Source organism: Trichechus manatus, unplaced genomic scaffold, assembly GCF_000243295.1.
Source record: "Trichechus manatus latirostris isolate Lorelei unplaced genomic scaffold, TriManLat1.0 scaffold00258, whole genome shotgun sequence".
Classification (NCBI taxonomy): Eukaryota; Metazoa; Chordata; class Mammalia; order Sirenia; family Trichechidae; genus Trichechus; species Trichechus manatus.
Window position 1 is genome coordinate 1,575,134 of NW_004444194.1, and position 13,385 is coordinate 1,588,518.

At 49.9% G+C, this 13,385-nt stretch overlaps 1 protein-coding gene across 1 annotated transcript in view; it reads left to right on the forward strand.

Moving 5' to 3' along the window:
- Positions 1–13,385, forward strand: part of CACNA1A (calcium voltage-gated channel subunit alpha1 A) — a 252,427-nt gene that overhangs the window by 186,372 nt on the left and 52,670 nt on the right. The window contains exons 21-23 of the mRNA XM_023724768.1: positions 716–899; positions 2,720–2,779; positions 3,514–3,620. Of these exons, the coding sequence (XP_023580536.1) occupies positions 716–899; positions 2,720–2,779; positions 3,514–3,620 (351 nt within the window). The remainder of the gene's footprint in view (positions 1–715; positions 900–2,719; positions 2,780–3,513; positions 3,621–13,385) is intronic.

Consider the following 13,385-nt stretch of genomic DNA (forward strand, 5'->3'; position numbering starts at 1 on the left):
GTCCCTCTCTTCTCTGCTGGATTCTCTTTTACATCTCAAAAGAGATTGACTCAAGATACAACCTAATCCTGTAGATTGAGCCCTGCCTCATTAACATAACTGCCTCTAATCCTGCCTCATTAACATCATAGAGGTTAGACTTTACAACACATAGGATGATCACATCAGATCACAAAATGGTGGACAAGCACACAATACTGGAAATCATGGCCTAGCCAAGTTGACACACATTTTTGGGGGACACAATTCAATCCATAACAATAATATTCCATTGTATGTATGTACCACATTTGTTTATTCATTCATTTTTTTATGGACACTTGGGTAATTTCTACCTTTTGCCTATCGTGAATGGTGCTGCAGTAGACATTGGTGTACAGGTATCTGTTTGAGTCTCTAATTTCAAGTCTTTGGGGTATATACCCAGGATTGGGATAGCTGGCTCATATGTTAATTCTATGTTTAACTCTTTGAGGAACTGCCAAACTGTTTTCCACAGCAGCTGCACCATTTTACAATCCCACCAGCAATGGATGAAGGTTCCAGCTTCTCCCTATCCTCACCAGTACTTGTTCTTTTCAGCTTTGTTGTTGTTGTTACTGCTGCTGCTGCTTTAAGAATACAGACTCTCCAGGTTCTGATTCACCCGACCGCGTGGCCTGCCCTTTCTCTCTCACCCTCTCCCTTCTTTCCATCTATTCCTTTATTTAACAAGCAACTACTATGTGCCAAGTGCCAAACTGCACATCGAGGAGTACCAGTATGATACAGTCCCTCGCTCCCAGAGCTCCCGAATGCCAGGCCCTTGGTCATGCTGTGCCCACCACCCAGCGCACCTGAACTGCTCTCCTACCACCATCACCTCGGCCTCCCCGGTTCCTTCAGCCCTTGCAACCCATGTGCCCCGGGAAGGCAGCCCCCGGCCCTGGCCATCTGAGGCTCTGATTGCCCTCACAGGGAAAATCAGAATGAGAACATAGAATAAGGACATGAGTTGTGCCCTTACAGGTCACAGAGTCCAGCTCCTGCAGGACCCAACACAGCTCCAGCAGTGGTTCCTTCATTCATAGTACAAACACCTGTACTATGAGCTGGAGGCACAGCAATGAGCATGACGGACAAATGGCCTGCCCTCGGGGGCTGACAGTTCGGCTGGGGACATGGCCAACCATGGGATTGTAAATAAGCATGACAGATAGTGTGTCAGAGGTGGTGATGCTGGGGGTGGGCTGGGGACAGACTTGGTAAGGAAGATCACAAGTGCCACGAGGTGGGATTTTAAACGGGGGTTGAGGAAGGCCTCACTGGGAAAGTGATGATTGAGCCATGCCATAGAAGGCGAGAAGGGAGCAGGCACGGTCTTTGTAGGAGTGTTCCAGGCAGAGGGAACAGCCTGTGCAAAGGCCCTGAGGTGGGCCCGGAGCAGAGGGAACTAGAGGGAGAGTGGTGGGACGAGGGCAGGGAGGTGATGGGGCAGGTCATGCAGGGCCTTGTGGGCTGAAACAAGGATTTTGGCTTGTGCTCCAAGAGAAGTGGGAGCCACAGAGGGCTCTGTGCAGAGGAGGATTGTGCACTGAGTCAGGTGCTCACTGGCGCCATCTGGTGGCCAAGCTCCTTAATTGTCAGCCATTACTTCCCAAATGGGAATCTGATGGAGTCAGCCCCCTGCAGTTACCAGGAGCCCAGCACTGTGTTAGCATACCCGTGTCTTCATGACCCGGTCACACCAGAGGCATGGTCAGGAGAGGGGGCAGGCCACAGGACGTTGCTCGTCCAGACAGAAACCCTGGGCCTGGCCCCTGGTGAGGCAGTGGGAAGATGGAGGGGAAGTCAATCCATCCTGAAGAGGGCTCAGCAGTGTGGGGTGGGAGGGGTGAGGTTGGCCCCCAGTGTCTGGCCAGGAAGGCTGGTCATGTTTAGGAGACACTAAGTGGAAACAGTTTTTCGCACAGGGGGCTCAGCAGGTTGAGGGCTCTGGTGCCACACCTATCACCAACAGGGATACTGTCACCCTGAACTTCCCTGGGGCCACCTCTAGTCCATAGGAGGCTTTGTTGTTGCTGTTAGGTACTGTCAAGTTGGTTCCGACTCGTAGCAACCCTGTGTACAACAGAATGAAACACTGCCCGCCTGGTCCTGCGCCATCCTCATGATCATTGCTATGCTTGAGCATACGGGCCTTTGGGCAGAAAAAAAAAATCCCTTTGGTAGAAGGAGCCCTGGTGGTTAAAGCACTTGACTGCTAACTGTAAGGTCAGAGACTGAACCCACCGACCACTCTGTGGGGGAAAGATGTGGCAGTCTGTTTCCGTAAAGACTTACAGCCTTGGAAACCCTATGGGACAGTTCTACTCAGTCCTATAGGGTGGCTATGAGTCAGAATCAACTCAACAGCAATGGGTTTGGTTTTTGGGTTTTGGTTCCCTGTTGGTAAGCAAGCTGTCCTGATAGGGATTTTGCTAGAACTTTGGTGCCATCTGCTGGAGAGCTCCTATCACAACATGACACACCTGCACTGCCTGTGAGACCGGGTAAGAGGAGTCCTTGTGCAGTGCACGCCCTGCCCAACCTTACTGGGCAGCCATGTTGCCTCCTCTGGGTGGAGACTCTGCTCTTGGGGACTTTGCTAGAGGCCACACACCCCAGCGACACTGGGTTCATGAGAGCTCTGCTAGATCAAGTCAGCTATCCGCCACCCCCTTGCTTTTCTCCCACGCAGGTGCTGCGGTATTTTGACTACGTTTTTACAGGCGTCTTTACATTTGAGATGGTGATCAAGGTGAGTGATCAAGGTGATCAAGGTGAGGGCTCCAAGAGCTTCTGCACACTCCAGAATGCCACCCTGGTACAAGTAGCTGTCCTGGGGATTAGAAATGCCTGGTGTGTTTGAGGAGCAGCGAGGAGGCCTGATGGCTGAAGCGGAATGAGCAAAGGGGAGAGCAGGAGGAAGCGAGGGCAGGGAGGGGAGAGGGAAGGTCGTGCAGGGCTTGGGGCTTTTACCCTGAGGCCAGAATGAGGTGGAAGCCATGGAGGGCTCTGAGCAGAGGAGGGAATTGACCTGACTCAAGTGCTCACAGGCGCCCCCTAGTGGCCACTGAGGGAACTGCGTGGGGAGGGGGTGGAGCCAGGGACCAGGAGGAGACTGCGCTGGTCCAAGTGGACAATGATGAGGGCAGGGCCAGGTGGGGACCGCAGATGGGGGCATTGGGCGGAGTCTTAGAAACTTTGGAAGGTAGAGCCAACAAGATTATCTGAGGGGTCAGAGTGGAGCATAAACAAAAGAGGAGTCAAGGCTGACCTCAAGGTTTGGGGCTAGGACACCTGGCAAGTCAGAGCTGCCTTTCATGAGATGGAGGCGGGGGCTCCTCACTGCATCCCATCCTCTGCTGCTGTGCCATCCTGGAGGACGAACAGTTCCATCCGAGCCCCCATCCCTCTCCCAAAGCTAGAAGGGCGGGTGCAACTCCGTGGGGTGGCGGTGAGGGGTCTGAGTGCCCTCTTCTCTCCCCACAGATGATCGACCTGGGGCTCGTCCTGCACCAGGGCGCCTACTTCCGTGACCTCTGGAACATTCTCGACTTCATTGTGGTCAGTGGGGCCCTGGTGGCCTTCGCCTTCACGTAAGTCTCCTCGGGAGGCCACTACTTGCCTCTGGGCTCCCTACCCCCAGTCTGGGGCCCTCTTTGGATCAGGGAACATGTACTCAGAGCACAGAGCCGGGACAGTGGCTCCGGGCGGCCAGAGGCTCAGCATGCCACCAGGAAGAGCTTCGACTGGCTTTTTGCATGATGTCAACGTGGAGGAAGAAGGAGAAGGGCCCCACCTTCTACCTCCTCCCGCAGCAACAGGCCTCAGCCTCATCACCAGTCTCTTGCTGTGCTGCTTCTGTAGACTAGCCTCGCCAGGACATCTCATCCCCCTCCGCTCGGCGGCCCCGTAAACCGCTGTCTCTTTGGGGAGCCCCTAAAAAGACAATCGGGAAACGAATGTGCATGAGAATTCCAACCCCAGCCTGTGCCTGAAGGCCCCGCGGGTGTAGCCCTGGTGACCCCCGTGCGTCTTTCACTTGTCTTGGCACCTGAAGACACTGCCCTCCGAAAGACCGGGTATCGTTGCAATCCCAAGATGGTGCCTGAGTCTGGGCCGCCATTGGGCCCTTAGGGCCCTAGCAGCAAAGTTAGCATGCATTCCTCAAGTCATAGGTGTTTGGGGCAGGGTGAAAAGACCTAATAATCCCGTAATCTAGAAACATCTTCTTGAGGACCCTGTCTGTGCCCACCACATTGGATCATTCCCAGAAAGGAAGGTCTCAGAGGGATTCTGATCCTCATCCTGTTCTTAGTGAGAAATCAGGAGCATCCTGTGCACCTTTGCCTCCTGGCACCCTTCTCAGTAGACCCGGGTTGGGGGTGGGGTGGTGGTCGTCTTTGAATGGCCTCCCTGACCAAAGAAAGAATGAGGGCCTGGCTTGTCAGGAGGACCAGAGCAGTGGCCTGTTTGCAATTAAAGGGCCAAAGTGGGCTGCTCTGGGATTCGTCCCTGTGATCATAATGAGGACAAGCTGTGTTAGAAGAACAAGTAGTATCTAGAGTTTCTGGATACCTTGGGCCTGGAGGAGATATACCATGAGGATCAGGAAGCTGATTGTATGTCTGACGCTGGCCAGACTTCCCCATATGTATCCTTTGCTTTCTTCTCTATCTCTGCTCTCTTTCTTTCTACCTTCTCTCCTTTTCTTTCTCTTTCACCCTCTTCTCTCTCTTTCTTTCTATCTCTCCGTCTGCCCCCTGCCACCTCCTATTTCACCCTCTTTTTAAATTAGAGCAATGCAAGAGATCATGCATGTAAAATAAAAGTCAGGAAATTGGAATACATCATCATTAAGATGTCCTATAGGTGAAAAATTAAAACAAAGTAAAATGCAAACTGCAAATTAAGGAGGAAAGATTGCCACAATTAAGACAAGGAGTCAAAGGCCTTAATATATAAAAAGCAATAACAAATCAATAAGAACACAGTAACTTCTATAAGTAATGGGCAGAGGATGTAGACAGATATTTCACAGAATACTGATAACTAATGAAAATGAAAACCAAAATCAACTTCATTGGAATTCAGAGAAATGTAAGATAAAAACAAGGTATAATTTGCTTCCTATCAAATTAACAGTTTTTCCCCCAAAAAATTTGTTTTTAAAGACAATACACAGTGTATATGAGAATATAATGAAATAGGCCCCTCCCTCTCACCAGCAGCTCTTTGAGCTGCTCCTACAAGGTGTTAGTAGGCACCATGCTGGACACTGGGAAAATTTAAATTCTGGAAAGCTATCAGCCAGGACATGGACCACCCTCTGCCACGAGTGAATCTGTCTCCTAAGGAAATAACCTTCAGGTGTATCTCGGTCCCTATCTTTGTCTGTCTGTCTCTCGCTCTCCCCCCCCACCCCCTTCCCTCCTGCTCTCCTGTTTCTCTCTCCCTCTCTCTCTCTCTTCTCTCTCTTTTTTTCTCCTCCTTTCCCCCGCCCCCGTTTTCTGTCCATTCTCTGTGTTTATCGTTTCTCTGTTTCTCTTAGCCTTCTGTGGGTGTGTGCTCTGTCTGTGCTGTTAGTCTCTTGTTTGTTCCCTCCCTTTATCTCGCCCTCTCTTTTTTGTTTTCTTTCTTTTCTCTTTATTTTTTGTCTAATTCTTTGGTCAAGTAGGCCATTCAAGGGCTGTCCTCCACCCAGGTGTATCTGTCTCTCACCTTCTCTCTCTCTCACTGTCTCTTTATCTTTGGACATGTCTCTCTCTCCCTCCCTTTTTCTCTTTTTTTCCCCTCTCCCTTATTTTCTATTCTTTTTTCCATTTATCACTTTCTATGCTTCTCCATTTCTTTTTATCCCCCTTCTATGTGTGTGTGTCTATCTGTCCTTCTGTCTGTCTCTCTTCTTTTTTCTTCTCTCTCTCTCCCCCTCTTCCTTCCCCCCACCCTGGCCTATGTCTTTTGGGGATGTAGCCTGACCACCTGCCTCACCTGGGCCCTGGGAATCTGGCTCAGTGTGGCTTGGAGCAGTCAGGCATCAGGGGGTTCGGGTGGGTGGTCTTCGGACCCAGTCAGAGCCCAGGGCAGGGAGGGCTAGTGCAGGCAAGGACACCTCCCACCCTTCCTCAGGCCTTTCGGACCAGGGTCTGCCCAGCAGCCCCCAAGTCTCCCAGGGCTCAGGAGGTGGCAGCTGGGTGTTGACCCTCAACAGTCACATCCCTGCATCCACACATAGCCCCCTTTGCTGGCTGTGCCCTTGGCGGTGGGTTTTGCCCTCCGTGGACCCGCTCTGCGGTCACAGGGGATGGCACAGCAGACTCGATGTCTGACCTGGTCACTTACCCTCCCCTGAAGTGAAGGCCACAGGGTGGGCAACTCCACCTCCACCTCCTGCCGCCACTTTGGCTTACAGTTTGGGAGGGGGTGGCCTTTAAACGACCCAGAGAACAAGCCTTTCACCATTGGCCTTTTGCTGTGATGGGCTGTAGCTTAAAATTACTCCGTTTCTAGGCTTCCTGGAGTTACAAGTAGGCTCTGCTTTAAGCAAAGCTAATCTTAAAAAAATCATCCAAGATCAAGTAGGGGAATGACTCTTCGTGTTACAAGGGAATCTGCCACAGGGAGCTGATTTCTTGAGTGTTTGCATTTTCTTTTTAAATATAAAGTTATGCAAGGGCGTTAAAAATTAGCCTCTCAGAAATGTGTGTTCGTCAGCCTTTTAGACAGATTTCATGAAGTTGGTACAGCATAGAGCCACCCGCGCCCTTGAAAATCTCTGTTTGAGATGACTTTTGTTTTTTTTTCTTTGGAAGGAAATGGAGCCCTGCTGATGCAGTGGTTAAGCACTTGGCTGCTAACCAAAAGGTCAGCGGTTGGAACCCACCAACCTCTCTGAGGGAGAAAAGCCCTGGTGATCTGCTCCCATAAAGATTTCAACCTATAAAACCCTATGAGACAGTTCTACTCTGTCCTGCAGGGTCACTATGAGTCGAAATTAACTCAATGGCAAACAAGAACATGCAAGTACAGGGTCAGTACAGGAATTTAAGGCCATTCCGTGAGCCCCTGAGGAAGGCATGAGATTTTGCCAGTGAGATCCAGGCTGGTGCAGAGATTCTTGTGGGGTTTCAGAAGAGCTGAGCACTATGGGTCGGCTCGGGGGCATCTTTAGGGATATTGGTCTGTAGTGTTCTGTTTTTGTGGTGTCTTTACCTGGTTTTGGTATCAGGGTTATGCTGGCTTCATAGAATGAGTTTGGGAGTATTCCATCCATTTCTGTGCTCTGAAATACCTTTAGTAGAAGTGGTGTTATCTCTTCTCCGAAAGTCTGGTACAATTCTCCAGTGAAGCCATCCGGGCCAGGGCTTTTTTTTGTTGGCAGTTTTTTAATAACCTTTTCAATCTCTTCTTTTGTTATGAGTTTATTTAGTTGTTCTACCTCTGTTTGTGTTAATTTAGGTAGGTAGTGAGTTTCTAGAAATTTGTCCATTTCCTCTAGGTTTTCAAATTTGTCAGAGTACAATTTTTCGTAGTATTCTGTTATGATTCTTTTAATTTCAGTTGGGTCTGTTGTGATATCACCCATCTCATTTCTTATACGGGTTATCTGCTTCCTCTCCAGTTTTTCTTTTGTCAGTTTGGCCAACGGTTTATCAATTTTGTTGATCTTTTCAAAGAACCAGCTTTTGGACTTGTTAACTCTTTCAGTAGTTTTTCTGTTCTCTATTTCATTTAATTCTGCTCTAATTCTTATTATTTCCTTCCTTCCGGCACCTGTAGGCTTCTTTTGCTGCTCTCTTTCTGCTTGTTCCAGTTGTAGGGTTAGTGCTTTGATTGATTATGAGCCTTTCTTGTTTTTGGATGTGTGCATTTATTGCTATAAACTGACCTCTGAGCACTGCTTTTGCGTGTCCCAAAGGTTCTGATAGGATGTGTTTTCATTCTCATCTGATTCTATGAATTTCTTTATTTTGTCCTGAATTTCTTCTATAACTCAGTAGTTTTTGAGTAAGGTATTGTTCGGTTTCCATGTGTTTGATTTTTTTTTCCTTGCTTTTTGTGTTGTTGATTTCTACTTTTGTGGCTTTATGGTCAGAAAAGATGCTTTGTAATATTTCGATGCTTTGGATTTTGTTAAGGCTTGCTTTATGGCCTAATTGTGGTCTATTCTGGAGTATGTTCCATGTGCGTTTGGGGGGCATCTTTATATAACTGGTGAAGGGATAGGAGGGGAGACCCTAAGACCCCACTATGTCATGCTCTCCCCACCTCACTGCTAAGAGTCCATCTGGTGCTGCCACCCTCCCCCAGGGAAGGGCTGCAGCCAAGCATAGCTAGCAGGGCACCTTGATCAAGCCATTACTGCATGCTCAAGGACTGAACTGCCAGGAAGCCAGAGAAGGAGTCCTCAAGCTGCTACATTTTTTGTCCAGAAAAGTTTCCAAATCTTCCATCTGGCTGCAGTTTCTGGCCTCTCCTGCCTGAGAAGTTCTCTCCCCCTCTAAGGACTTCACTCATGGTCTTTTCTTATGGGAGATGGTGGGAGTGGGGGCTGCCCCAAGGTCTTAGCCTGAGAGCCCAACCCCAGAGTTCTTTGCTTCTTTCCTTTCCGATCTTTTAACTTGCTTTGTCTGTCGTGTGTGCCGTCTCCCCACAGACAAGACTGAAAACGCCAACAGGTGTTAGATTAATCTTATAATTATTCTAGGAAAATGCTTCTCCAAGTCTGTCTGGTTTTTCTTTAGATGTTCAAGTCCCTCAAACTCTCTGTTCTCAGTTTCCCCAATAAAATAGAGGAATGTAACTTGATAATATAAGTAACAGCCTCCTTTTATTTAATCTGCACAGCAAGCTCACAAGGGCAGTTCTTTTATCATCCTCAATTTGCAGATGGGGAAACTGAGGCTCGGAGGGATTGTGGAAGGAAGTGAGTCCAGCAAGACCACTGGGCTGGGTCCGGCTGTCAGAATCAGAGATGCTGCCTTTCTCCCAGCCCTGGGCACAGAGGCTTTCCCAGGTTGGCAGAATGAGACTTGGCAGGATTCCCCAAGGCCCTGGCAAGGCCTGCTGATCCTGGGGACACGGGACTATTTCCTGGAAACTAGGCCCTGGATCCCCACTGGAATCCAAGGCCGTTCCCTTCCTGGTTGAGAGGAATCTTGCTATTCCAGCCTTTCAGGCTCAAGGCAAGAATTCTGCCCCCAGTGCCGTGATTGAAGCCCCTTCTCGGATCCGGGAAAAGTCTCCCTGTGGCCCTCCACAGGATTGTGCCGAGGCTCTCCCAATGGTCTCCACCCCTCCTGCACCTCTCCCAAGTATCTGTGTGTGTCCTGCTCCATCCACTGACTCTGTCCCATGTCCGTGGCGACCACCATCAACACACCATCTTATGAGGCATCATACATGATATCATGCTTTGTGCCCATGCAGCCACCATCAGCACACCATCCTATGAGTCATCGTACATGATATCACTCTCTGTGCCCATGCATCGGGGCAGCCAAATGACATTTCTCAGCAGCTGGCAGATCATGATTCTGCCCTCACTGCCAAGAGTCCATCTGGCACTGCCGCTGCTCCCCCAGGGCAGGACTGCAGGCCCAGCACAGCTGGCAGAGCACCTTGATCAGGCTGCTCCTACGTGCTCAGGAGCCAAATTGCTAGGAAGCCAAAGAAGGAGCCCTCAGGCTGCTACTTTCTATCCCCATCCTCCAAACAGCCCCGGCCCCTGAAGGCATTTTTTGGTGTCTGTGATTAAATGGAAAGAAGCTTAGAGTGCAAGTTACATACCCCTGGGTTTGAATCTCAATCTGCCACTTCCTGGCTCTGTGACCTTGGGCAAGTCACTCACCCTTACTGGACCTCAGCTCCCTCATCTGGAAAATGGGCAGAATTGTGCCACCTCCCCACAGGCAAATGCAGTGACGTTCAGAAGACTCACGTATTACACCCAAAATCAGCAGGTTAGGCAAAAATCACTGTTGTTGTTGTTAGGTGCCGTCGAGTCGGTTCTGACTCATAGCAACCCTATGTACAACAGAACAAAACACTGCCCAAATCACTACTGATCCAAAAATCACTAAGCATCTACACAGTTTTAGTGCGCACGAATTCCTAGATCCACTGAACTTTGAGAACCACCAGGCTAGACCAAAGGAACAGAGGATGGATCCAATGGGGATGTTTTGAGACATTTAAGCCATTGTGTCTTTGAAAAACTATCACTAAGTGGAAAGCAGGGGTCGGGGGTAGGTGGAAGAGTTGATGACTGTCAACTTTTACTGCTTCCCTGGCGCTAGGGTTCCCACCATTCTGAAGGCTGCCTAGCCTTTCTGGCCTTGATGTCTGGCCATGATGAGACCCAGCCTGAGTTAAAGATGAGTCAGGTGAGGGGCTGCTGCAAACGCCTTGGAGGCTTCCAAGTGCTAAGAGCTTTCTCCAGCCCCGCCCCACCCCCGCCGTTCTTTTCAGAGGTTTCCACCCAGTTCCATCCTGAGTTGGAAGTGTTTGCTGACCCCTCCCCCGTAATTTAGGGTGGAACCAAAGCCATCACTACCATTTATCAAGCATCAGAATCCCCCAGCCCTGTTTTACAGATGAGGGTAATAAGGGGCAGAGTCAAGATTCAAGCCCAGGTCCTTCCAACGCCAAAGCCCATAATCCTTAAGACATTCTAAGACTTTCCAGCACCAGAACCTCTGGAGAAAAGGACTTTCTCCAGCTCTTGGCAGTGACCTTCGGCGGCAAACTTGCTTTTGGAAAATGACAACTTTTTGGCTGTCCTGCTCCTTGGAAATTTGGCTTTCTTGGTGCTGTCGGGCAGCGCCAGGGGCCTGCCGGAGGCGGGGGATTGAGCGGGGGGCTTCCAGATGGAAGGATGGACGTCAACCTGAGCCTGAGGTGGCCCTCCTGGTGCCCAGGCAGGGCATGGGGTGCTCAGGTGTGCGTGTGTGTATGTGTGTGTTCTGTGTTCTTTCTTCTGAGGCCACTTACGATCTGTCTCTCCCTCCGACGCCACCTCACCCAGGAGCAGTACACGGTAAAGTCTCTCTGTCTCTCTCTCTCGTTCTGTCTCTCGTTCTCTGATTGTCCATGCCCTGGTGCAGCCATGCTGGTGCTGGGCCTGTTTCATGGCCTTGTGTCCCTGCTGTCACCCTGTTGCTTGGAGTGACCGGAGCCCCTCAGCCTGCTCCAAGGGGAAGAGGATCCCTGAGGGATCTTGTCACTGCCTCCCACCATTAGCTGAGCTCTTGGAGGAGAACAGAAAGGGCAGGGGGTGTCCTCCCAGGGTCTGATTTCAGTAGGGCAGATGCGCTGAGGTGAGGGCAGTTATCAGAGGAATGAGTCTCAGCCTGTCAGAAGGGGGAAGCACTGAAAATCAAGCAGCCACGACTTGGCGTTCAGAGGAGGGAGTGTAAGAAGCGTGTGCAGCCTCAGCAAACTGGTGTACACATCTGGTAGTTTTCTCGAGGGAGCACTATACTCTCCTCAGTGCCTCAGCAAATGGGATCATTTCTCAGCCTCTGCAGAGGGAGGGGGCTTCCTGGGAGGGAGAAGCCTCTGAGGCTGTGGAATCATTTTCCTGGTCAGTAGCTGTGCCCACTCCCTGCCCCCCAGGGTGTGTTGCCAAACACAAGCTGCTTGGCACACCCAGATCTTACTCAGTTCCACGGGCAACCTGGATGTCCACTTGCTTGACATGTTTTCTACCAACACGTATTTTAAATTTAAATTCCTTTTTGGAAGGAAACTTCATATCATCCTCTTGCAACCAGTATTGCTAAGCTGAGATAGAACACACGTACCAAAGAACAATACAAGAGAAGCTGTGTGGTTGCCTTCAGACTGGACTGTTTGTGAAAGGAGGACGTTAGCCAAGTGTTAGTAAGGCGTTAAAGACCTCCCAGCACCTGCCAGAGACTTTCTCTCTGACAAAGCAGGGGCCTGAAAGACACTTGAAGAAGAAATGATGTTCTCCATGTGATCCAGTTCTTTAGTTCCGCGTCCCTTGGTGACTACTTTGGGGGCACAACCTTAAGATAATGACAATGACCCTGGCTTAAAAAAAAAAAAAAAAGTGTTCAGACCACTGAATCCTGCAGCATGTCTGTGCCTGGCAGGATATATATATATACTTTTTTTTTAAGTCCAGTTCGCCTCTTTATTCCTTGGGAAAGAGAAAGAAGGGAACCCTTAAAAAGCAGATGGCATGAAGAACAATGGTTTTGCACCCAGACACCCAATTCTGTGGTGGGAGACTCTGGGCAGCTCCGCCCATGCCCAGGAGGTATTTGCAGGAAGATGTTTGCTAGGAGACCCCAGAGGACTCGGGCCTGGATTCACTAACACAGGCGTAAGCTAATGTGAGACAAGAAATAAGATTAAAGGGAAGATGAACACGTGAAAGAATATGTCACAGTTTAAGCCTTTGAGGAGTTTTCTGTCCAAAGCTGGAAGCCAAAGGCAGAAACAAAGATGATTTCAAAGCAGCAGTCAGGGCAGGCAGGGCCCAGGGGATTGGCAGGCAGGGAAGACTGTTGGATAAAGGGACATTTAATTTGAGCCTTGAAGGCTGTGTAGTTCTGTGAATGGACGGGAGGAGGGCACTTCTACCAGTGGGAACAATATCTGCAAAAGCAGACAGAGACAGAAGAGTGGGGCTGGTGCTTGCTTGGGGTGTAGCAATAATTGAGAATGGACAGGTAAGTTGGGTTAGATTTTGAAGAGCCTCATGCCATTTGCTCGTTCTTTTAGGAATTAGATGCTCTGGAAGGATTTTGAGCAGGGAAGTGACGCGACCAATGGCTTTGGCCACTGTGTGCAGGAGAGAGACAGGGAGGGGGAGAAAGTTGGGAGATGGGTGGTAAAAGTCTGACCTAAGATGGTGGCCACAGACGGATGGTGGAGATGTTAGGGGAGTGATCCATCGGGGACAGGGCACTGAACATGACTCTTGGGTTTCTGGCTTGGGCAGCTGGGCAGGTGGTGAATTCCTGTAACCACAAGCACGTTGATGGCCATACCCAAAACCCTCCTTCTCTTGGAGAGGACTGAATCATGGCTGGTGTAGGGTGTCATGGCGGCCCTGGGGTCTGCATTGGTAAGCTCAGGCCAGACAGACCCAGGACTGGACCTCCAAGTAGCTCTCTGGCAAAGATGGGCTAAGACTCATTGGAAGAATAAGGCAGTGTTTCAACACCAGCATCTGATGATCGGGTTCTTTCCTCCCCTGTGGGCTCGGGGAATGTTGAGGAAGGAGGCCTTAGTTTAAGGGACACTTTAATCATCTTCCTGAATCCTGTTGGAGGGGGAAATACCCCATTTTCTAAGAGCCCACGAAGATCACTTCTAAAAGCAGCACA